Below are 25,263 nucleotides of genomic sequence, written 5' to 3'. Positions count from 1 at the left end.
AGATCCCATCTCTGTTAGCATTTCACTATGTTCCATCACTTTGCTTAAGTGGAGAATATTATATCCCACTACTTGCACTTCAAAGCTGTCTGTTTTCCGACAGATTCCTTCTTTTTTTTTTTACTCCATCACAGCTCAAAGGGATTTATATTCCCTCTATCTCAGAATCTATTTTCCTTCTAAAAAGATTTTGAAAAGTATCTTATAGGATACTCAAACTGCTCTACCATAACCCAACCGGGGGTTAAGATAGAGCAGTTCAAGTATACTATATGGCAATATGCAAAATCTTTTTAGAAGGAAAACAGCTACTCCAAAAGCATTTAAAAATGGAATCATGGAGCATCTGAAACTTTGCGGGCCTCAGGTGAGTTCTGCTCCTTATCATTTGACGTCAGGCCCAGGACTGAACCGTGCTGCCTTCTTTTCCTTCCTCATACCCACTAACATCCAATGTTTTTGCTCTCTCAGGGTTTCTGCAGCTGGCATTGTGCATGTTGCTGGTTTCCGGGTCTCGCTGCGTCCTTGAAAGGTAAGAGACCTGACAAAGACGCAGCGAGACCCTGAAACCTGCAACAGTGTCCTCCAATCCTAGGTTGCATTTTCAAGAGTTATTTCACAAAGCTGATTAGCTGTGACATCATAATGCTTCATTCCACCAATGCCTAAGAGCCAACCTCATCAGTGATGTCACAATGGCTTGATTGCCCTTTACTTGGCTCACTTTTGATTTCTAGAGTGGTACAGTAGTTAAAACTATAGCCCGAGGTTATGGGTTCAAACCCATGCTGCTCCTTGTGACCCTGGTCAAGTCACTTATTGCCCCAGGTACATTAGACTACCTGAATGTACCCCACTTAGGTGATAAGTGGTATATAAATAGTAAAATAAATAATAATTTTTTTTTCCAGGATGGAACAGGGCAGCTGATCAGTGCGTCTCATCCACATCGACAGAAATGTAGCCAACATGGCTGTATCCAGTTACCTGAGGTACTCGTAGAGTCCATACATAGGCAGGAAATCAATGTCGGATAGGAACATGTACGGTGTGTTCACGTGCTTCATGGCCACGTTGCGTAGAAGGTTCACGGGGTAGAACTGGCCTTCCTTGTAAACTATGTGGTAGCCGACGTTGTGACGGCTCATGAGGACCTCCGAGCCCTGAGCGTAACGCAGGAACTGCTGGGCCTCTGCGTCGGAGAGGTAGAGGGCCAGGCTGATTGGGCCCTCCCAGTGTTTGCAAATGGCCTCCAACATCTGGAGCCTGGAAAGGAGAAGGACAGAGAGAGAGAGATCACCAGATGCCATTTACCCAGGAATAAAAACTCACGATGTTAACAAAACGAGGAAAAGACCTCGAGATTTTTTTTCTTACACTATGCCTCAGAATCGGCATAACTTCTTATCTTGCACACAGGTGTGTTTATTGGGGGTTTGATCATTTTTTTCTGTTTTCTTTTCTTCCAATTGTGTGCAAAGTGCGAGAATAAAGTCTTTCTCGAACAGCAAAACGGTGAAGTTTTTATAAATGGGGAAAAAAAAGAAGCTGTGAATATTACATGAAACGAGCATTGGTTCAATCGTTATAAAGCACTTCCCCGATGAAGCCTTGATGTGAAACGGCACAAGCCACCGCTGGGATAAAGATAAGCGCTTTATTTTTTCATTTATAAAAACTTCACTTTATTTTTGTACTTTGTACACAACTTGAAGAAAATTAACCCCCCCCCCCCAAAAAAAAAAAAAATCAAATCCACAATGAACACCCACAATGTTTTTCTGAATCATGATAAGAAGTTATGCTGACACTAAAGTATAGCCCAGGGGCAGGCAATTCCAGTCCTCGAGAACCGGAGCCATGTCAGGTTTTCAGGATATCCACAATAAATATGCATGAAATAGATTTGCATCTCAAGGAGGCAGTGCATGCAAATCCATCTCATACAGATTCATTGTGGATATCTTGAAAACCTGACCTGGCTCCGGGTCTCGAGGACCGGAATTGCCTACCCCTGGTATAGCATAACAAAAATATCTTCCTCATTAGATGGCGCTCATCAGTTTTTATTCATGTGATATGGTATTTTGAGCACTATTTTTCTCCTTATAATAATTTTGAATTATTTGCCCAGGAATTTTCAAAGTCACAAGCATTTTCCTACATGAAGTCCATGATGCAGAACTCAGGCTAACAAATGCACGTGGTTTGAATCAACAGAATGAACCGCAATGCATTTGCAGACTTTGTTTTACTAAATTTGCAAGAAATCCGCAGAGAAACATTTTAATACTATGATTTTATATAGTGATATGTTAAACGAATATAACCCTCACACGGCTCTCACAATGAACGTTAATTGCCTTGTAGCAACCTCTGATATTTCAGTATCAGTCCGCACCCCCCCTCCCCCTCTGCAAATGTACATCAGTCTTCATCTCCTTCACCCCCAGCTCTTTCACTATTGGGACCTTTATGCCAAGTTAATTTGATTCTGGATCCGTGCCTCCCTCTCCCCCCAACGGTCCCTTCACCTTGTCTTTAGCATATCCACGAGGTGTGTGTCACAAGCTAGAGACTAGCTACTCATCTATAATAATAAAACGCTAAGTGCGCATGCGCACTCTCACCGCGTGTTCCCTGAGATCTGATCTGTCGGGATGTGCCGGCAAGAGTGCGCATGCGCGCTTACTACGTATCCGAAGGTGCGCTAAAGACGCGACAGGCGCGTTTGGCGGCGGGGCATTTAGAGGCAGCCACAGAGGGGGGGAAAATAAAAGTGTACCATAGTCGTCAGAGGGCGCGGGGCAGCGGTCCGGGAGTGACAGAAAAGGAGAAGCGAGAGTTGGTGTCACTCGGAGACGGCCGCCGCAGCCCCTGTCACCGCCTAGGCCTCCCGGCTACTCACACGCACCCTCCAAAGGGCTGGGGCACAAAGAGCGCCTCCTGCCCCCCCCCTCCCCTGGACGAGCCGAGAAACAGAGCCGGCCTGGCCTCCGCGACAGACTCGAGGAGCCCAGCAACTTTCTGCCCCGGCTCTTGCGCTGACCCTCGCTGCCCGGGACCCGAGTCCTTTGCAGCCCCCCCCCCCCTTCCCTTCCCGCGATCCCGACTACGAACCTGGCGATTCCAGCAGCATGTGCAGCAGTCTACACACGCTGCTTCGGGCCCTTCTACTGCCCATGATTTGCTCTGCCGCATCTCTGATGATGTCATCAGGGACGTGCCAGAGTAAATCAGGGCAGTAGGACACGAAGCAGCATGTGAAGACTGCTGCACACGCTGCTGGAATCACCAGGTTCGTAGTCGGGACCGCGGGAAGGGAAAGGGGGGTAGAGGAAACGCTACTACTGCTGCACAGGGAAGTGGTATGGGGGGAGGGAAATGGAGGGGGAGGGGATGCTGCTTTGGCTGCTGCACAAGGAAGTGGTGGGAGAGAAATACTGCTGCATAGGAGGTAGGGAGAGAGACAGATAGATAGAAAGACAGACAGACAGACAGCGGGAGGAAGGGAGACAAAAAGAAAAGAAGAAAGACACAGGGGCAGGGAGATACACAAACAGACAGACAGAGGGGGTCAGGGAGAGAGACAGACAGAAAGAAAGACAGCGGGAGGGAGAGAGAGACAGAAAGAAAGACAGACAGACATATATTCTAGCACCCGTTAATGTAACAGGCTAAAATACTAGTTTCTTATAAACCAGCTGCACCGGGATTTACACTGGACATATGTTACTATGTAATAATGTGACCATTCCTTTGAGCCATCCATTCCTTTTTGAACTCTCTACTAGAGAATGACACGGGGGCAAATTTTTCTCCGTCCCCGCAGGAATTCAATTTCCCTGTCCCTTTTCTCGCTGTCCCTGCCCCATTCCCGTAAGCTCTGCCTTAACCGCACAAGCCTCGAACACTTATGATTTTAAAGCATTTGAGGCTTATGCAGATGAGGACGGAGCTTGTGGGAATGGGGCAGAGACAGGAAAAGAACTCGCTGGGATGGGACGGGAATGCAGGGATGGGGAAAAATTTGTCCCAATGCCATTGTCTACCTAGATTTCAGCAAAGCATTTGATAGCGTACCACACCGCAGGTTGCTAAGCAAGATGAGTTCTTTAGGTTTGGGCGACACATTGACAAATTGGGTTGGGAACTGGCTTGGAGGTAGGCTTCAGAGGGTAGTGGTGAATGGCACCCCCTCCGAAATGTCAGAGGTGATAAGTGGAGTGCCACAGGGCTCCGTCCTGGGCCCGATCTTGTTCAACATCTACATAAGAGACTTGACAGAAGGGCTCCGAGGAAGAATAACATTATTCGCCGATGATGCCAAGCTAAGCAATGTAGTGAACAAGAGCACAACAGACAATAATTCAATGGCAGATGATATGATGCAAGACCTACTTCTACTGGAGCACTGGTCTAGGTCCTGGCAACTCAGTTTCAATGCCAAAAAAATGCAAAGTCATGCACCTGGGAAGCCGAAATCCATGCAAGCTTTACACCCTAAATGGCGAGATCTTGACAAAAACTGAAGCAGAAAGAGACTTAGGGGTGATTGTCAGGGATGACATGAAGTCTGCAAACCAAGTTGAGCAAGCTTCATCCAAAGCAAGGCAAATCATAGGTTGCATACGCAGGAGTTTCGTCAGCCGTAGACCTGAAGTCATTATGCCACTGTATAGATCCATGGTGAGACCGCACCTGGAGTACTGTGTGCAATTTTGGAGGCCACATTACCGCAAGGATGTACTGAGACTGGAATCGGTCCAGAGAATGGCCACCAGGATGGTCTCGGGACTCAAGGAGCTCCCATACGAGGAGCGGTTAGGGAAGTTGCAGCTCTACTCACTCGAGGAACGTAGAGAGAGGGGAGATATGATCGAGACATTCAAGTACCTCATGGGTCGCATCGAAGTGGAAGAGGATATCTTCTTTTTCAAGGGTCCCGCGGCAACAAGGGGACATCAGTGGAAAATCAGGGGCGGGAAACTGCACGGTGACACTAGGAAGTTCTTCTTCACCGAAAGGGTGGTTGATCGCTGGAATAGTCTTCCACTTCAGGTTATTGAGGCCAGAAGCGTGCCAGATTTTAAAGCCAAATGGGACAAACATGTGGGATCTATCCGCAAAGATAGATAGGGAGGGTCATTGGAGTGGGCAGACTTGATGGGCCGTGGCCCTTATCTGCCGTCTATTTCTATGTTTCTATGTTTCATTCTGTACTCTCTAAATGCAATGAGGCAAATTTTCAAGAGAGGGATGTGGGTATTTGGCAATAATCTACTGAACATGAAACAGATATCGTATCCCCAGAGTTATATCTGCTACTTATGTAATAACACTATACTGTAGAGACAGTAGCTGGATATCATTGTTATGAGGGTAATTTTATAACAGGTAGCCAAGGTTTGTAGGGTAAGCAAGTCCCTATTTCTAGTGCATTTCTAAACCTTAGGTTTGTATACCGCATCATCTCTAAATTCGTAAAGCTCGACACGGTTAACAAGAGTTAGGGTAGAAAGGAACTCCAGTGGAGGGAAGAGGCAAAATGAAGAGAAAATTTAGAAGACTAGAATAACCAGAGAGGGAGGAGGAGTTACATTTTTGAGAATAACCAGGTTTTCAGATGTTTACGGAAGAGTTGGAGGGAGCTCATATTCCTAAGAGGGGAGGTAAGGTTGTTCCAGAGCTGAGTGATTCTGAAAGGGAGGGAAGAACCTAGTTTTCCTACAAGTGAAACGCCTTTTAGAGAGGGAAAGGAAAGTTTCAGTTTTTGGGTGGATCTGGCAGAATTGGGGGTTAGAGGAGTTCCAAGAAAGAGGAATGAAGGGGGGGAGGATACCGTGTAGGATCTTGAAAGTGAGGCAGGCACATTTACATTACATTAGTGATTTTTATTCCGCTTGTACCTTGCGGTTCAAAGCGGATTACATAAGAAGAGAACTGGACATTTCCAGGAGGGTACATGACATTGGAGAATACAGATTGAGGGTATAGACTTAATAACAGAATGAGTGTATAGACATAATAACATTGGAAGATAAATCAGGTTACATTACGTTACATTTGAAGTGGACTCTGGAGATAATAGGAAGCCAGTGGAGCTTGGATAAAAGCAGTGAGACGTGGTCGAATTTGCTTTTTGCGAAGATAAGCTTAGCAGCGGTATTCTGAATCCGCTGGAGTCTTTGAAGGTTTTTCTTTGTTAGGCTAAGGTAGATAGAGTTGCAGTAGTCCAGTCTGGAGAGGATGGTGGATTGGACAAGGATGGCAAAGTGTTTTTGATGGAAACAGGATCTCACTTTTCTCAGCATGTGAAGGCTAAAGAAACATTTTTTTACTAGGGAGTTGAAGTGATCGTTGAAGGAAAGTGTTGATAAAGCCTTTGTGTCTCTTATAAAATACCAGGGATAAACCAGCAGTAACTGCAGCTAGACTGAAGCATGGGCCTTCCCACCTGCTCAAGAGCAGTTATAAATACTAGGCCACTCCCTGGGAGGCGTGGCCTAGTAGTTAGAGCTGCTGCCTCAAAACCCTGAAGTTGTGGGTTCAATCCCAGCTCTGCTGCTGGAGACACTGGGCAAGTCACTTAACCCTCCATTATTCCAGGTTAAATTGTTAGCCCACTGGGACAGATAGAGAAACACTTAAGAGTGGTTGATTAGATTGCAAACTGCTCCAATGGCTGTGTCAAAGAGAAGTCCTTAGGCCTTCATTGAGATTGCTTGGAGAAATTCATTGGAGAAGCAGCATAAAATCTGTTGTACTACTTGGGATCTAGGTTGGCCACTGTTGGAAACAGGATACTGGGCTTGATGGACCTTTGGTCTGTCCCAGTATGCCAGTTCTTATGTTCTTATGTGAGCCAAGTATAGGACAATGAAGCCATTGTGACATCACTGATGAGGTTGGCTCTTAGGCATTGGTGGAATGAGGCATTATGATGTCACAATCTCAGCTCTGGAACATTGCTACTCTTTGGGTCTCTGCCAGGTAGTTGGGACCTGGGTTGGCCACTGTTGGAAACAGGATACTGGGCTTGATGGACCTTCTTTGGTCAGTCCCAGTACGGCAACTCTTAGGTTCTTATGTGAGCCAAGTATAAGACAGTGAAGCCATTGTGACATCACTGCTGAGGTTGGCTCTTAGGCATTGGTGGATTGAGGCTTTATGACATCACAATCTCAGCTCTGGAATGTTGCTACTCTTTGGGTTTCTGCCGGTACTTGTGACCTGGGTTGGCCACTGTTGGAAACAGGACACTGGGCTTGATGGACCTTCGGTCTGTCCCAGTATGGCAATGCTTATATGAAATAAAACATGAACTTTGAAACCTGGTTCTGACAGAGCTGGGAAGTGAAAGGAGATGGAAGAAACTGCTAGGTCAAACCCCCCCCCCCCCAAAAAAAAAAAAACCATCCTTGCATAATAGCCATACAATAAGCTACATTAAGCTAAAATCACTCTAATGAGGCAGAGTCAATAAAGGCTAATGTTTATACTCTTGAAAATAAAGATTCAATTAACTGCTCCTCCGTATTCTGTTAGTTTATACTTGACCTTTACCTCCAATGTAAATAAGTTGTAACTAACATCTATTAGAGTTAACAAGGCAGATTCAGAGGAAAGCGATACTGCTTAGACTCAACAGAACGGTGGCAAAGCACCCAGGACACCAATGAGACAGGAAGGCTCGACCGTCAGCTCACTGGCTACCCCCGTGGGGCCTGATGCGAGTGTTCAAATCCTCGCACGACGCGACAATCAAGCTTCCTCCGTATGTGCCAAACAGATCCCTCCGCTGCCAGGATGAAATACGCCTCAAAATGCCCTTCGACGTACCCTTCATACCGACGTACCCTTCATACCGACTGCCCCCCAAAGATCAGATCCTTTAAAAATAGGTCTCAAGTTTAGGAGAGCAATAAACAGACCTCTTCACCTCACTCCCCTGCCTATGACCGATGGATTTCAAAGAAATGTACATTGCTACTTCACTTCCCCCTCTGTATTCGCAGTGGTTAGGGGCAGAGCCGGCCTGCGAATATTAAAAAACCGCAAATAATATTGAGGCCGGTTCTACCCCTAATTCCCACTTCCCCCAGGTATTTTAAGCCCTGTAAGCCCCCCCTTAAGCCTTTCCTGGTGGTCTAGTGGGTTTTCAGGCAGGAGCGATCTTCCCACGCTCCTGCCCCGTGCAGATCGCTCACAGGAAATGGCTGCCTTCAGCTCCCGTCGTCTCTCGAGCCATTTCCTGAGCGCGATCTGCACGGGGCAGGAGCGTGGGAAGATCGCTCCTGCCTGAAAACCCACTAGACCCACTAGGAAAGGCTTGAGTTTTCAAGCAAAGTCCTTGGCATCATCATAGACTCCTCTCTCTCCTTCAATGACCACCTCAACTTCTTGGTAAAAAAATGCTTCTTTAGGTCTTCATATGCTGAGGAAAGCGAGATCGTACTTTCATCATTCTCACTTCATCGTCCTTGTTCAATCCACCATCCTCTCTAGACTGGATTATTGCAACTCCATCTATTTAAGCCTAACTAAACAAAAAAACTCCATAGACTTCAGCTGATCCAGAACGCCGCGGCCAAGCTTATTTTCGCAAAAGGCAAGTTCGACCACGTCTCCCCACTCCTGTCCAAACTTCACTGGCTCCCAGTTCACTCCAGAGTCCTCTTTAAATGTGCCTGTTTAGCCTTCAAGATCCTACATGGCATCCTCCCTCCCGTTATCCCACTCTTCTGGAATTCCTCTAACCCTAATTCCACTAGATCCTCCCAAAAACTGAAACTATCATTCCCCTCTACAAAAGGTATATCCCGCGTAGGAAAACTAGGAACATCCCTCCCCTTTAGAACCACAGAACTCTGGAACAACCTCACATCCCCGCTCAGAGTTTCAAGCTCCCTCCAATCCTTCTGCAAACACCTGAAAACTTGGCTCTTTTCAAAAATCTAACACCTCCCGCTCTTTGGTTCTTTATCTTCCTAGCTCCTTTCCTATAACCCTTCATTGTAGCTCCTTTTCATCCTAACCCTGTAAACCGTGCCGAGCTCTACACTTGTGGAGATGGCGCGGTATACAAACCTAAGGTTTAGTTTAGTTTAAAATAGCCCGAAAAAAGAAAAAGGAATTTTAGGTTTAAAATCGTGAATAAGTGAATCCGTAGATACGGAAACCGCGAATACGGAGTGGGACGTGTAGCTCCTTGGCATGTGTCACGTTAGGACAAACTTGTATGTAGATAGATGATAGCTAGATACAGAGAAAGAGAAAGAAAGAAGTGACATGATCTGATTTTTTCCAACTGAAAATTAATCGGACTGCTGCATTTTCTATGCTGACCAGAGAGAGGACGACTAGATTGACCTGTATGGCCAAAGATTTCTCTGTTTTCTCACCTGCAACTCTTCTTTCTGTCAGCAGCTGACATCGCAGGGCAAAAATAGACCTTAGGAGCTACTCAATTAGCACATCTCAAAGGGCCCCTCATAAACATTCGGGCCCTAGGCACATGCCTAGTTTGCCTATGCTGTGCATCTCGGGGAGGGGGGGGGGGGAGGAAACATCTTAATGCTGAGATTAGCAAGCTAAATACTGTTAGCAATACTTTTGGCCATAAAAGACTGTCCTAAGACTACATCGCCCTTAACAGTCGCTATGTAGGTGGCTTGATGGCAAATTGCCAACCAGTATTTAAGTACGAATGACTTACTGGGCAGACATGTGGCTCTTTGTCTGCATCATTTACTGTATTAGGGGAAGTGGGGTTAGTGAAGGAAAAAGAGGCTAATGGGGGATTGATTAAGGGGGGGGAGAGTGACTTGGGGGGGGGGGAAGCGGGAGAGAAACTGTTGGAGAATGGCAGGGGAGTAGATTCTAGTAGACGGGTTTAAGAGGATGAGGAGAAGGACAAAACGCAATCTTCGCAGCCGTAAACGTTAGCAACCTCTGTGGAAAAGCAACAGCCTTTGGGAAAATCTATAGATCATGTCCACAGATTTTGACACTAGACTTAACTAATTGCCCTGTTTCATCAGCTTTATTCCTGGTTTGGCAATTTGGGGCCCATCTTATAGGCAACGTCTGCCAATGCTATTCACTGGGAAGCTACAGTCTCAGAAACAGGCTGGATTTTACCCCGCCTGTCTCTTATGGATCCACCGTGATATCCTCAAGAACCACCGACTGGGGCACGCAGGTGTTTTTATAAAGATTAGGAACCAAGGTTCTTGCACTTCTAGTTAAACTCCGAAAAGATGCCAGCATCATCACCTCCTGCCCATTCAAAAATCAGCCAGCTCCTCTAAGACATGACACAAATATCTCATCACTTCAGTTTGGTTTATTCTTAAATCTCATGCTTCATCTATGATCTCCTGGTGATAAGAATCTCACTGAGAAGTAAACTTATGAGAAAAACATGTAGAAAATCAATACGAGTCTCAGAGCAAATGTCCACAGACACATTATTCCACATGACTGGTCCCATACGTGATAATGCCCTCTGCCAGGAGCCTTCAGGTTTAAACACTGATACAAGTGAGCAACTGGAGAAGAACCTGCTACAAGGAATGTTTTATCAGAGGACACATCGGATAAAAAGATGGTGATGTTTCACTCAAGCTTAGTCATGTACTAGAAGTGTGCTTAGTCTAACTTCAATGCTTAAATAGAGGTAGGTCCCTTCTCTTCAACTGCTAACTCCAGACTTCGTCCCTTCTGCCTCACTTCGCCGTGTGCTTGGAACAAGCTGCCAGAACCTCTAGGGCAGACCCTGTCTCTGGCAGTGTTCAAAGCCCAGTTAAAAGCCCACCTCTTTGAGAATGCTTTTGACTCCAAACTTCTCTCACCTTGGGTTCTGCATCCCCAGCCCTATCCAAGTTAGATTGTAAGCTCATACGAGCAGGGACCCTCTATAAATGTCAGCCCACCTCTTTGAGAGTGTTTTCGACTCCTAACTCCTCTTACCTTGGATTCTGTATCCCCAGCCCTATATGCCATGTCTGTCTGTCTGTCCAAGTTAGATTATAAGCTCTTCTGAGCAGGGACCATGTATAAATGTCAGCCCACCTCTTTGAGAGTGCTTTCGACTCTTAACTCCTCTCACCTTCAGTTCTGTATCCCCTGCCCTATATGTCATGTCTGTCTGTCCAAGTTAGATTGTAAGCTCTTCTGAGCAGGGACCGTGTATAAATGTCAGCCCACCTCTTTGAGAGTGCTTTCTACTCCAAACTCCTCTCACCTTGGGTTCTGCATCCCCAGCCCTATCCAAATTAGATTGTAAGCTCTTCCGAGCAGGGACCCTCTATAAATGTTAGCCCACCTCTTTGAGAGTGCTTTCTACTCCAAACTCCTCTCACCTTGGGTTCTGCATCCCCAGCCCTATCCAAGTTAGACTGTAAGCTCTTCCGAGGAGGGACCCTTTATAAATATCATCCCACCTCTTTGAAAGTGCTTTCGACTCCTAACTCCTCTCACCTTGGGTTCTGCATCCCCAGCCCTCTATGTCATGTCTGTCTGTCCAAGTTAGATTTTAAGCTCTTCTGAGCAGGGACCGTGTATAAATGTCAGCCCACCTCTTTGAGAGCGCTTTCGTCTCCTAACTCCTCTTACCTTGGGTTCTGCATCCCCAACTCTATATGTCATGTCTGTCTGTCCAAGTTAGATTGTAAGCTCTTCTGAGCAGGGACCGTGTATAAATGTCAGCCCACCTCTTTGAGAGTGCTTTCTACTCCAAACTCCTCTCACCTTGGGTTCTGCATCCCCAGCCCTATCCAAGTTAGATTGTAAGCTCTTCCGAGCAGGGACCCTCTATAAATGTTAGCCCACCTCTTTGAGAGTGCTTTCTACTCCAAACTCCTCTCACCTTGGGTTCTGCATCCCCAGCCCTATCCAAGTTAGACTGTAAGCTCTTCCGAGGAGGGACCCTCTATAAATATCATCCCACCTCTTTGAAAGTGCTTTCGACTCCTAACTCCTCTCACCTTGGGTTCTGCATCCCCAGCCCTCTATGTCATGTCTGTCTGTCCAAGTTAGATTTTAAGCTCTTCTGAGCAGGGACCGTGTATAAATGTCAGCCCACCTCTTTGAGAGCGCTTTCGTCTCCTAACTCCTCTTACCTTGGGTTCTGCATCCCCAACTCTATATGTCATGTCTGTCTGTCCAAGTTAGATTGTAAGCTCTTCTGAGCAGGGACAGTGTATAAATGTCAGCCCACCTCTTTGAGAGCGCTTTCGTCTCCTAACTCCTCTTACCTTGGGTTCTGCATCCCCAACCCTATATGTCATGTCTGTCTGTCCAAGTTAGATTGTAAGCTCTTCTGAGCAGGGACCGTGTATAAATGTCAGCCCACCTCTTTGAGAGCGCTTTCGTCTCCTAACTCCTCTTACCTTGGGTTCTGCATCCCCAACCCTATATGTCATGTCTGTCTGTCCAAGTTAGATTGTAAGCTCTTCTGAGCAGGGACCGTGTATAAATGTCAAAACGTACAGCACTGCGTATGATAAGTAGTAATAATAAACATAAAAAAATTAAGTTTATAGCTAGGTTTTGGGAGCTCTGTGCCCCCCTGAGTGACTCCAGATGGAGTACAATTTAGGATTCTACTGGTGGAAGCTTCACCATGGCCATGAACTGGTCATGGAAGGCTTGATGGAAATGTGATAAGCAACAGTCTAAGCCCTAGTTTGGGAGGAACATTTGTCTTTTGCCTTTCTTTTTCCGCTATGACCTTCTACTTTCCGGATTAAGCAGCTTAACTGCCCTCTTTACAGATGGAAGTAAATTAGGAGCAGGAAACGCAGAGCCGGCAGCCACAAACTACGTCAATGTGCAATTATCCTGCGGATTTCCCCCGGGGTTGCTGTGGCAACCCGCGGAAGCTCAGCAAACTGCAGTGAGTGTGATCGTGGGTTGCCGTGGCAATCCGAAAACTGCAGGGCATCAATGCTTCATAATTGCCATGCCTGTATTTGATTCAGACATTACCTGGTCTGAACTCTGGTCATATGAACACGATATTAGAACTTAGCTCACAATGCTCTATAATACAAATTATGCGCAAAATGCAAGAAGGGATTTCAGCACAAATATTTTGTTTAAAAAAAACAAACAAACCCAAACCCCCACCAAAAAAACTTAGAATCCACTATTGGGGGTCTCTCTCCCATTCTGATGTCAGAGAAGGGGCGGGACCGCGGCAGAGGAAACAGCCCAGAGAAGGGGCAGGACCGCAGCAGAGGAAGCAGCGCAGGGCTCACTGGCATCGTGAACCCACGGTAGGCTGCTTCTCCACCGCAAACGGTGCAGGGGGGGTGGGGGATGAATCGGTCGTCGGGGGGGTGCAATGGTCCTTCAGGGTAGGGGGGCCAGCGGTCCTTCGGGGTGGGGCATCAGGCTTTCAGGGGGGGGGCGGGCCTTCAAGGGGGGGGACAGGACTTCAAGGGCAGGGCGGCGAGAGGAGAGTCGGGGCGGCAAGCAGCATGCGCGGTATACGCGTGTGCGCGCTATATGTCAATTTATTTACATAAATGTTTTCCCACGCGCTATACCCGTGTGCGTGTTTTACACGGGTGCACGTTATATGCGTGAAAATACGGTAATCTAATCCAAGTCTCAATTTCTCTCAATTGCTCTAGTTCCTGTTTAGGTTCAAGGAATTACAATATCTCAGTAAAAAATATACAGGGTCAACACAGAAATCCGGCTACTAGATTTCGCTCACACAATGGCCCTGGCTCCTCTGGCTGTGAACACAGTCTACATAATCCCTAGTTACAGGTGACCTGGAATGTGTTCATTCTGCTGCCCCTCAATACCTCTCCTCGCTTCTCTCTCCTTAGACATTTCCTGGAGAACTCTGTTCCTCAGATAAGTCACTCTTAGCGTTGCCCTTCTCCTCCTCTGCCAATTCCAGACTTTGTTCCTTTCATCTAAGTGACCCCTATGCCTCAAATAAATTACCCGAGTTTGTCCGCGAAGCCCCTTCCCTTGTTTAAAAGCAGACTTTAAACCCACCTTTTTTGATATAGCCTTCAATCCTTAACCTCTGATGTCATAATGCCTCATTCCACCAATAAGAGTCAATCTCATCAGTGATGTCACAATAGTTTGATTGTCCTGAATTCCCCTCTGCCCTCCAACCCAGCCAGCAGATTAACCATTCCCCTTAACTGTATCCATGACGTCCAGTTTGTCTGTTTAGACTGTAAGCTCTTTGCAGCAGGGACTGTCTTCTTTGTGACTCTCTACAGCGATGTGAAAGTCTGGAAGCGCTTTAGAAATAATTCATAGTAGTTGTAGTGGGCTCAGGCATGAAAACAAGCCACCCGCCTGATCAGAGATTCCACATTCCTCAGTGAAATATCATGAATGAAATACCTGCCTGCAGAGCCATGCTATAAGCTTCCAAGGCCTGCCATGAAATAAGAGCTTTACCTATCCATGGAGAGCTGCGCCACTAGGGTGACGTCCGTGTGGTCAGCCGCTGGCTCATATTCGTAGTGCAGGAAATACAAATGTGTACGATGGACGGTGAAACGTTCCCGTCGGAACTCGTAGCAGAGGTCGTCCTCGTCCAGCTCCGAGAGCTGCTTCTGAAGCTGTGAATCACAAAATAAGACACCGGGGACAGGTGAGACAATGTTCAGATAGTTGTAAAACATATAAATAGTAAAACAGTCAAAAAGTTACAATGATATCGGACCAACGGTTGGCTCGGGGGGGCCCGTTCAAGCTGGACTTCAGTTTTGACTGTTTTGATTTTATTTTCAATTCTTTTTAGTTTATGATATATTTTTTAAACTCACTTATTGTTTTACCACTTATTTTGTTTTATTTTATCATTTAAATTTCATTTAAATTTCCCCAGAATTCTACTGCTTCAACGGTTCTCCCTCTGCATCTATTCTTATCTCCCCTCTTTTTTCAACCTTTCAAAGTCCTTTAGATCATTGTAGTCTTATTAGAATGTTTATTTTCTTATTTTTCTCATCTATTCTCTATTTTATTTCTTCATTACTCTACTAATTGCCATTTTTCCAGGTACTTTAGTTAGATTGTGAGCCTTCGGGACAGTAAGGGAATTTCTAAGTACCTATTTTACTTATAATTTTAATGCACCCTATTGTCTATTTTTCTGTAAACCGCTTAGAATCCTAACGGAGTTTAGCGGTATATAAGAAATAAATTATATTACAAATTACATTACATAAAATATAATCGCTGTATATACACTAAACAGAACTCAAAGTTACAGGGAAAAAACTTTTAAAACCAATAGGGAAAAATATTTTTTTCACTCAGAGAATAGTTAAGCTCTGGAAAGTGGTTGTGGTACGAGCGGATAGCGTAGCTGGTTTTAAGGAAGGTTTGGACAAGTTCCTGGAGGAAAAGTCCATAGTCTGATATTGAGACAGACATGGGGGGAAGCCACTGCTTGCCCTGGATCGGTGGAATTGAATGCTGCTGCTCTTTGGGATTCCGGAATCTTGTTACTCTTTGGGATTCTGAAATTTTGCTATTCCTTAGGATTCTGTATGGAATGTTGCTACACCTTGAGTTTTTGCCAGGTAATAATAATAATAACTTTATTCTTCTAAAACGCCACAATCTTGTGACTTCTAGGCGGTTTACATTCAAGAGAGCTGGACATTCAGCAAGTTACAATATGCAGATAGTCAGAGGAAATACAGAGTACGGAAATTTTAAGAAAGCGAAAAAATAAAACATACAGTTTGCTAAGAAATTTCCGAGAGGACCTTTTTGGAAAAGGTCGCGAATTACAAAAATACAGCGAAAATTACAATATACAGTTTGTTAGGAATTTTCAGAGGGGACATATTAGATGAAAGGTCCCGAATTACAAAATACAGTTTGATTAGGATTTCAGAGGGGGCATGTTGGGAAAAACGAAACAAGAAAAAAAAAAGTGTTCGGTGAAGATTTTGTTTAGTTCAGGGGTGTCCAACCTTTTGGCTTCCCTGGGCCGCATTGGCCGAAAAAAATGTTTCTGGGGCCGCACAAATGCGCAAACGCTGCAGCAAGACAGAGGAGGGAGCCGGCAAGATGGTAAACACCCAGGGGCAGCAGAGGAAAAACACTGTATCGCCCTCGACCGGGGCCACACAAAATCCTTCACGGGGCCGCAGGTTGGACATCCCTGGTTTAGGTGATATATCTATCGAATAAGGCAGTTTTTATGAGTTTTCTAAAAGCGTTGTAGGTCAGTCTAGCTTTATTAATGGATTGGCCACCTTGAGAACGTGCTACTGGGCTTGATGGACTTGATGGCTTCTTACCCCTCTCCCCTAGACCCTTACCGCCTCATGTAACACCGACATCTATAACGCTGCAATATCGAGCTTATAGCAAATGTAACCACTCCGAACATAACCCAGCTGCCAAAATAATTTCACCGTATATTTATTGTCTAGAATGTAAGGTAACTTGACCGAATATGTATCATCTAAAATTGTAAATATAACATCAACGAAATTGTAACTTCGCTGTAAATGTACAGTCTCTTCATCTGTTAACCGCATAGAACTTCCATGGTAATGCGGTATACAAGAATAAAGTTATTATTATTATTGGTCTGATCCAGTAAATCTATTCTAATGTTCTTATGTATCGGGGATAAAAGCGAAAATAAAATGGGTAACTTATCAAAAAACAGAAAACTTTTTTAAATTAGAACTAGTACTTTAAAAAAAATGCAATTACTAAATAAACTCATGGGACATGTGGAACACCTTCCCTCCACGCCAAACTTGTAATGTACAATGGAACAAGTAATCAACTTGAGCGCTGACGTTGCACTGGAAAAAGTCTTCAGTCCCCATCGAGTTAAGCAGTACCAGACATCGCAACCGACACTTCTATTACGCCAGCCCAAGTCTTAGACTATAAACGGGCAATAGACCAATTTGACCAGCACATCCGGCCCATAACTGGACTGCGCTTTCTGCTGGGGTTAAGTGACTGTTTCAGATTAGCTGGAGACTTTTGTGTGTGCATCTGGGTGTCTTGGAGCTGAGCAAGTATGAAAGTTGGACCTCCAAGGTAAAATAATAATTTAAAAAATACAATCGACGCCCCCCTCTCCCCCGCCAATAAAACCAATGATTTATGGCAGACGCCCCTGGTTGCACACGACTCCCGGGCATGTCCAAAGAGAAGGAAGCCAGAACTGCACGATCTCATATAACAGAAGTGGCGGTCGGAGAGACAGGGCAAGTTCAATTGCATCTGCTAAATTAGCTCTTTGTACCAGCAGCTGCGGCACGCTCATTCACACCTGGATAGAGGAACCTCCTCAAAGCCAATCTGTTGGAAGCCCTCCTGCTTTCAGCTCTCAGAGCCTTGCCTTCAAAAGGTTTCACTTTACACAGGCACAAAATGAAGAGAGACAGTTTTGAAAATGGAACGTCTTCTGTTTTCTTATGTTTACAAGTCAACTGGTTCCCTGCCTTGGTAAGACAAGACATTCAGCTCTACTGGTGGCCTAGCGAGGGCGAGTGCTGCTTCGCACGCTTTCCGCGTACCTTTTTAACTTTGGCACGACTTTCAGGCCCACCACATGGGTGTAGCCCACTGTAAGGTGATTTGTATTTTGATATTTTACATATGGGGGCAGGATGGGAGCGAAAAATGGCAACCACCACTATGTCTCCAGGTATATCCCGATGGTAACGGGGTAGGAGGGTGCTTCTTTTTTTCTTACAGATAGCCAAGCCTTTTATTATGGTCCCCGGGGGTGCTGGATGCCTGCGTTATGGGACATTGCATCACCAAGCTCGAAAGTCTAGTTTTCCAAGTTCATAGTCTCCACGAACAGAATCAAGGATCGAGTTCCAGACCAATAGGTCCATGCACTCGAATAAGTTCGGGCTCCAGCATCTTATTACTCCAGCAGTCAGCTGTTCCTATAAAGTACCATCTGCTCCCACTGCTTCCATGCCCAGGCTGCACCAGGAAAAATGCTTTTGGAGAACCCACTCGGAACGGTTTTATTTTTAACTCGTAATTAAAGCCGAGAGGGGCTTTCCCTCCTCCCTTTGAAGAATTTAATAAACAGGAGAAAGGGAAGCTGTGCTCCCTGGCAGCTTCAGCAGATAAAAATTAATCATGAGACAGCAGATGGACAGGGGGGGGGGAAGATGCTCCAGGCTGACAAATGGAAGCTACTGTACATTGCATCTGAAAAAGAGGGGTCTGACAATGCACTATCAGCGCAATGCAAATGACTTGTTTTTCTCTGTTTTGTTTTTGACTTCTGTGCATGTCTGCATTTTTTAGTGGGTCAATATTAAATATATTTACTGGTGGCAGTGATCAACGAATTAGAAAAGGGAAGGGTGATAAAAATGATAAAGGCAATGGAATGACTGTTGTATGAGGAAGGGCTAAAGAGGTTGGGGCTTTTCAGCTTGGAGAAGAGATGGAGAAGGGGAGATACTGAGTGGAGCGAGACAGGTGGATATAAATCACTTATTTACTCTTTCTAAAAATACAAGGACTTGGTGGCACACAATGAAACTATTAAGTAATAAATTTAGAACAAAGCAGAGGATTTTTTTCTTCACTCTGCAAGTAATTAAATTCTGGTATTTGTTGCCAGGCAATGTGGGGGAAAAAAGCAGTTAGCTTAGCAAGGTTTAAAAAAAGTTTGGTTAATTTCCTAAAAATCCTTAAGCCTTTATTAAAATTTACTTGGGAAAATCTACTGCTTATTCTTGGGATAAGCAGCATAAAATCTGTTTTACTCTTCTGGGATCTTGTCAGGTGCTTGAATCTGGATTCTCCAATGTTGGAAACAGGATACTCGTTCTTGGCTTGATGGACTTTCGGTCTGTCCCGGGTGGCATTACTGTGCTCGTATGCTCATAGTTTCTTTAAACGCCAGATACGGCAGTGTAAAAAAACTATATAGCTTCAGTCTACCTATAGTGCTAGGTGGTGGCATTGAATACATGTGGAAAGCGGTAACTTCCACCAGCAATAGGGAACCGTAATATTCAGCTGTCATACAAAGAGCTTAAGTGGTTTAATTCAGAATAGTTTTTTCTGCAGGCCGAAATTAAAACTGTTTAGCTCTACAGATAATGGCCAACTATCTCTACCATGGGGCCACTCTATAAAGTTAGGCACCAAAATGGGGTTTTTTTTTCAATTGACAACTTTTTAAACAGGATCTGGGCACTCAGATTTCATTACAGAACCCAGGTTTAGATCAGCGTGTGTGTGTCAAGTTTCAAGTTTACTGGCTCCTTAATATACCGTCTATCAAATACATCCAAACGGTTTACAATAAAATGCTGCATATAAATAAAAACTATTTAAAAATGAATATTAAAAGGTTTAATAAACAATGCATAAGTAACTAAACATGACACCAGGAGGAAACGGGTGGATGGAGTATTTCATAACATCGAGATAATTATTAAAGAAGAGGAGGGGATGGGGGAACACATAAGGTTAGGGAGAAGAAAAATAAAAAAAGAAGATTCTCACGTATCGAATGCATCCTTGAAGAGGAACGTTTTGAGTTTAGATTTAAAGATTATCAAGGAAGATTCTAGTCTGAGGTCTTGAGGCCTAGCGTTCCATAATTGGGGAGCAATGACAGAGCAAAATCATTTTACGTGCTGTATCGTACACTAGCAAATCGGCATGTCACAAAATAAGATTTCACTCTGTTCAGCTACAGAATTTAGGAAGTTGCTTGGTTGGGCTGAGAACTTTTCGGCATCCCCTCGTACGTAATAAAAGTGAGCCGAGTCTAGGACAATCAAGCCCCTTGTGACATCACTGACGAGGTTGGCTCTTATTGGTGGAATGAGGCATTATGACATCACCCATCGGAAACTCTTCACACTATGACAGAGTGCTGAGTGGTTCTCAGCCCAATCAAGAAGAGAATGACGCGGAGGCGGTTCAATCGATGATCTGAAACAATGCCGAAACAGAGAATTTCGTTTCTGCAAATTGACGCTTAACGAGATAAGATAACCCTCTCTTCAGCTACAGTGGCAAAACAAAAGGCTCAGAATTTAGGAAGCTGGTTTGGCTGAGAACTTCAGCGCCCCCCTCGTAGCTAGCCAATTTCCAGAGCTAAGGGCATTAACTTACACCAGTCAACAGGCTATCCTACCCAGTCGTATAGCTATTTGTACAATCGCTGACTATCGCCACTATCTGTAGATCCAGCAGAAGGCACCATTGGGCTCCTTTTACTAAAGTACGCTAGCGGGTTTTTTTTTAACTTTCTTTATTGATATTTTGAACTTGACAATGTATACATTTACAAAATCAAAAGAAAACTGTATGAAAATACATTATTAACATCAGAATTATTACAAGAAATATTTTAAATCCCTTCTTAACCTACAATAGTAATGATGTATACTTCACTATCAATATTATAAAATATTATGAAATTTATACCTCTAAATAAATAAAACACCCCCCTATCCCCCAACCCCCCCTGGATGTGCATAGGAATCTATCATAAAGAAAAGGAATCACTTTAATTATAATGTGAGAAAATTAGTTAATGGATCCCAAATCCCCTTAAAAGATTTAACAAACCCTAGACGTTCTGCCATAATCTTTTCATATTTATATGTTGCACATACAGTTGCCCACCAAAAACTAAAATTAATCCTATCATGATGTTTCCAATTAGATGTGCAAGACACAACAACTGGAGTAAACAAATTATTGTTCCAAAAGGTAATAATCACAAAAAACGTAAAGGGAACAATACAAAGAAATTTTCGACACCTTTTTGAACCCGGATGGTGCTCAGAATCCAGCCGACCGCGTCGAGACTTTGTAACACTCTTGTTTTTTGAATTTCATTGTAGTTTCACCTTGTGTTTTTGTTTAGGAAGGATTTACAAACTGAATCTTTCATTCAGCGTTACAGGTTCTCTGAAGAAGCCTTTTAAGCCTATTTCGGCGAAACGCGTCAGAACCTGTCAAGATCATCGCAGCATGGACATTTAAGATAAATTCAATTAAGCTCACTAGTTTTGAAGGTTTTATATATTGGACATCTTTTCACTTTATGGATATATAACAATTACTACACCGGCATTTTAGAGACATTTTATTCACCTTTCTACCAAAATCGGTGGTGCAATGATAGATTCCGTGAAAATGCCTTAGGGGTTTATTCCCCATGTTAAAGCCTTTTCCTATCCACTTGTGGATTCTGAGCACCATCCGGGTTCAAAAAGGTGTCGAAAATTTCTTTGTATTGTCCAATTAGATGTGATCATTTGAACCCCTATTCCTGATAAGATCACGAAAAGGCGACTATTATTTTTATTCAAAGTGGGTTTATCCTGAAGAATCGTTCCAGAAATTATTGCTTCATATGTCAAAGGAATAGAGGATTGAAGAATATTGTTAATTCGCCCCCATATCGACTTCCAAAAGCCAAGAATCAATGGACAAAAAAAAACAAAAGATGATCCAAAGTCCCAATATCAAAGCGCATGCTACATTGCTGCGTGCTCTAACCCCGCGCTACGCGCCAAAAACTAACGTCAGCTCAATGGAGGCGTTAGCGTCTAGCGCGCTAAAACCGCTAGTGCAGCTTAGTAAAAGGAGCCCATTGTTCACGTATAATCGGTGCCAGGACAGCAAAATTGACTATATAACGATATTTACATGCTACAGCTGGTGTTTAAAAATTGCTGAATGGTGCGTTTGAACGCGGACCTAAAGTTGTCCAATTATGCATTTTACAAGGATGGCTCTACGTTGTGTTGGGACGATCATTCATTTTCTGAACATGAAATTGGAAACAAGGCTGAAAAGGTTCATCTAAGGTGCCTAAAACTTGGCCGTGTACTCACATTTTCGCTGTTGATGTCTGCCTCGCTAGGGCAGCCGAAGAGCTCTCTCCGGAGGAGGTTCCCATCATACTCCAGGAATGTCAGGTAGAGGTTGCGGAAGAATTCCACATGCTTGTTCTTCACACGGAGCTTCTTGGGCGAGTTCCAGTGGATGACCTGCCAGAAAGCAAAGCCAAGATCTAGACCATTCCCATCACCGAGATGGTGTCTTTTCTTTAGGCCAACGTAGACCACATCAAAATTTAGAAACTTCAGAGGCAGTTCTATACACTGGCGTTTTGTTTAGGTGCATCAATACGCCATTACTAGGGTAAGTTTATGTGCGACCATTTATGATGACAATGAAAATTATAAATGAGCGCCTACACGTGCCAAGTGACATATGTAACTTGAGAGTATTCTATAAATTCCAGACGTCGCTTGAAGACACGACTTTCTGTTTAAGAGGAAATATCGTTTTCTCCATTGCTCAGGCGGGGAAAATAATTCACGCAAAACCACTGTCGCATATTAACCGTGAGATTTATGTTCCCCCATCTGACACTACTACTTAATCCTAATTTCTACCATTTAACATCTTGACTCAGAAAAGTCCCGTTCTACAGGGGCGCAGTTGTGGAGAAATGATTAAGGCGTTCAAGTTCAAGTTCACTTTATTTTTGATGAATCGCCTATTTAAAACATTCTAAGCGATGTACAATTAAAAAACAAATTATAAGAGAACATACAATCATATTAGTAATACATTAATAACAGCAAAATAAATATTTGTTAAATAATTACATAAAACAGAAAAGATCTCTATACATAATGTTAAAAACAAACATGAAAAGAGGGAAAGGGGGGAAAAGTTACAAATTTTTCTCTTGATGGAGGAAAAAACATATATTAGGGGAAAAAAAAACAAAGGGAGGGGAATAGAAGAAAAGAGAAAAAAAAAAAAAAAAGATTAATTAATCGATAAAGGCATCATTGAATAAGAAAGTTTTTTAAAAGAGACAAGATCTCTATCCTTTCTAATAAAAAGAGGCAGAGTGTTCCAGAGTTGGGGAGTTAAAACAGAGAACATATTGTTTCTCCTTGTTCCCACAATTTTTAAGGAAGGGACCGATAATAACTCTTGTTTGACGATCGAAGGGATCGATTTGAATGATATGGAATAATCATTCTGGATATAATCCTTAATCATTTCTCCACAACTGCGCCCCTGTAGATCGGCTTGACAGAAGGGTGTTGGACCAGAGACGGGGGACCTGGAAATCGACCACAGCCGGTTTGACGATAAGAGTTCTGTTGACTGAAATGTTAAAAATGGCCTTTATGATTTCACTGGTCAGATCACCAATATTTTCAGAGAAAAGGGAAAAGATATGTGGACCTGACAGAAATGGATAGATTCTTCAGATACTTTGTCAATTTCTTAATCCTACAGCATCTTTTTTTTTTTTTTTTTTTGGGGGGGGGGGGTGGAGGAAGGGGTTTTTTTTCCTATGGAGTCTTTCCCTTTTTTGTCCTATAGTAATACACATTTTTACATTTACATATTTTGGAATAGGCATGTTTTAGTTATGATTACACCTTTATTTTTAACTTAGGTCCCTAGCTCACATTTTTTCCATGTTTTGCTAGTTTTATCTGTGCAATATTCAGCTATCTTACAGGGTGACATTATCACTGCCAGGTCAAGAGCAAACGTAACACTGGAACTATTTGGAAGATGCATATATGCAACCATTCAATTTTGTCTCTTCACAAGAAGAAACCTGAAGAAATAAGGTGCTGATGCCCCTCTACAGGTCAATGGTGAGGCCCCACTTGGAGTATTGTGTTCAGTTTTGGAGACCGTATCTGACGAAGGACATAAAAAGAATTGAAGCAGTCTAGAGGAAGGCAACGAAAATGGTAGGAGGTTTGCGCCAGAAGACGTAAGAGGAGAGACTAGAAGCCTCGAATATATATACCCTAGAGCAGCAGTCTCAAACACGGGGCCCGCAGGCCGCATGCGGCTCTCCAGGTGCTATTTTGCAGCCCGCGGTCTGGACATGATAATCAACTGCTCCCTTGCTGCAGTTGATTTTTCTGGTCAAAGCTGCGGCCGGCGGCAGCTCCTGGCGCTATCCACATCAGTATTTCTCTTCCCCCTTCCCTTCCTTGTGGAGCAGCAGCGTGTCTGGCCGGCTCAGTCGATCGTTCTGTTCAAAGCCGCGGGAGGCGGTTCCTCGCGCTATCCACTCCTGAATCGGAAGCCTCTCTGATGTCACAACATCAGAGAGGCTTCAGACGCAGGCGCGGATCTCGTGAGGAGCCGCCACCCGCAGCTTTGAACGGAACGATTGACTGAGCTGGCCAGACACACTGCTGCTCCACAAGGAAGGGAAGGGGGAAGAGAAATGCTGCTGCATAGGAAAGGGGGACCCTAGGGAAATGCTGCTGCTGTACAGGGAAAGGGAGAGGGAGGGAAGGGGGAAGAGAAATGCCTCTGCTGCACAAGAAAGGGGGAAGGGAAATGCTGCTGCTGCTGCACAGGAAAGGGAGAGGGAGGGAAGGGGGAAGAGAAATGCCTTTGCTGCACCCAATTGGGGAAAGAGAGGGAAGGAAGGAGAAGGAAGACAAGGGAGAGGAGAGGAACAAGAGGTGCCAAGTTCATGGGAGGGAAGGAAAGGAGATACCAGACCATGGAGGGGGAGGGAGAGATGCCAGGACATGGGGGGAGGGAAGGAGACAGATGCCAGACCAGGGGGAAGGAAGGAGGGAGGGAGAGAAAGGAAGGAAAGAGATGTCAGACCATGGAAATAGGACGGAAGAAGAGAGAGATAGGAAGGGAAGGGAAGACATGGAAACGGAGATTTTGAAAAGAAAGCAGAAAAATTGAATATTAAGTTAATGCCAAAGATGGATGCAAAGCAGAAAGTGAAGATGCAGAGAAAAACAGTCAAAGGACAAGAAGGCCCTGGAAACATAATTAAAAGCACAGAAAACTAAAGTCACCAGCCAACAAAGGTAGGGAAAATGATTTTATTTTCAATATAGTGATTGAAATGTGTCAGTTTTGAGAAAGAAAAGATATTAAACTTTAAATGTGAGGGCTGCAGAAAAAAATAGAGTACTTGGAGGGCCACAGAAAAAAAGAGTTAATGTCTTATTAAAGAAATGACAATTTTGCATAAGGTAAAACTCATTATAGTTTATATATCTTTACTTTTAACTGTTAAAGCAAAGTTTTATAAACTATAAAGAGTTTTACCTCATGCAAAATTGTCATTTCTTTAATAAGACATTAACTATTTTTTCTGCAGCCCTCCAAGTACCTACAAATCCAAAATGTGGCCCCACAAAGAGTTTGAGACCACTGCCCTAGAGGAAAGGAGGGACAGGGGAGATATGATTCAGA

At 44.0% G+C, this 25,263-nt stretch overlaps 1 protein-coding gene across 2 annotated transcripts in view; it reads right to left on the bottom strand.

Moving 5' to 3' along the window:
* The window catches only part of LOC117363916 (LARGE xylosyl- and glucuronyltransferase 1), a 391,773-nt gene that overhangs the window by 11,754 nt on the left and 354,756 nt on the right, over positions 1-25,263 (bottom strand). For both annotated transcript variants that reach the window (XM_033952487.1, XM_033952488.1), the window contains exons 10-12: positions 21,873-22,028; positions 14,443-14,606; positions 988-1,266 (exon numbers count right to left, since the gene is read on the bottom strand). In XM_033952487.1, coding sequence (XP_033808378.1) covers positions 988-1,266; positions 14,443-14,606; positions 21,873-22,028 — 599 coding nt within the window. The remainder of the gene's footprint in view (positions 1-987; positions 1,267-14,442; positions 14,607-21,872; positions 22,029-25,263) is intronic.

The sequence above is a fragment of the Geotrypetes seraphini genome, chromosome 7 (assembly GCF_902459505.1).
Source record: "Geotrypetes seraphini chromosome 7, aGeoSer1.1, whole genome shotgun sequence".
Lineage (NCBI taxonomy): Eukaryota > Metazoa > Chordata > Amphibia > Gymnophiona > Dermophiidae > Geotrypetes > Geotrypetes seraphini.
This window is presented reverse-complemented; position numbering and strand designations above follow the sequence as displayed.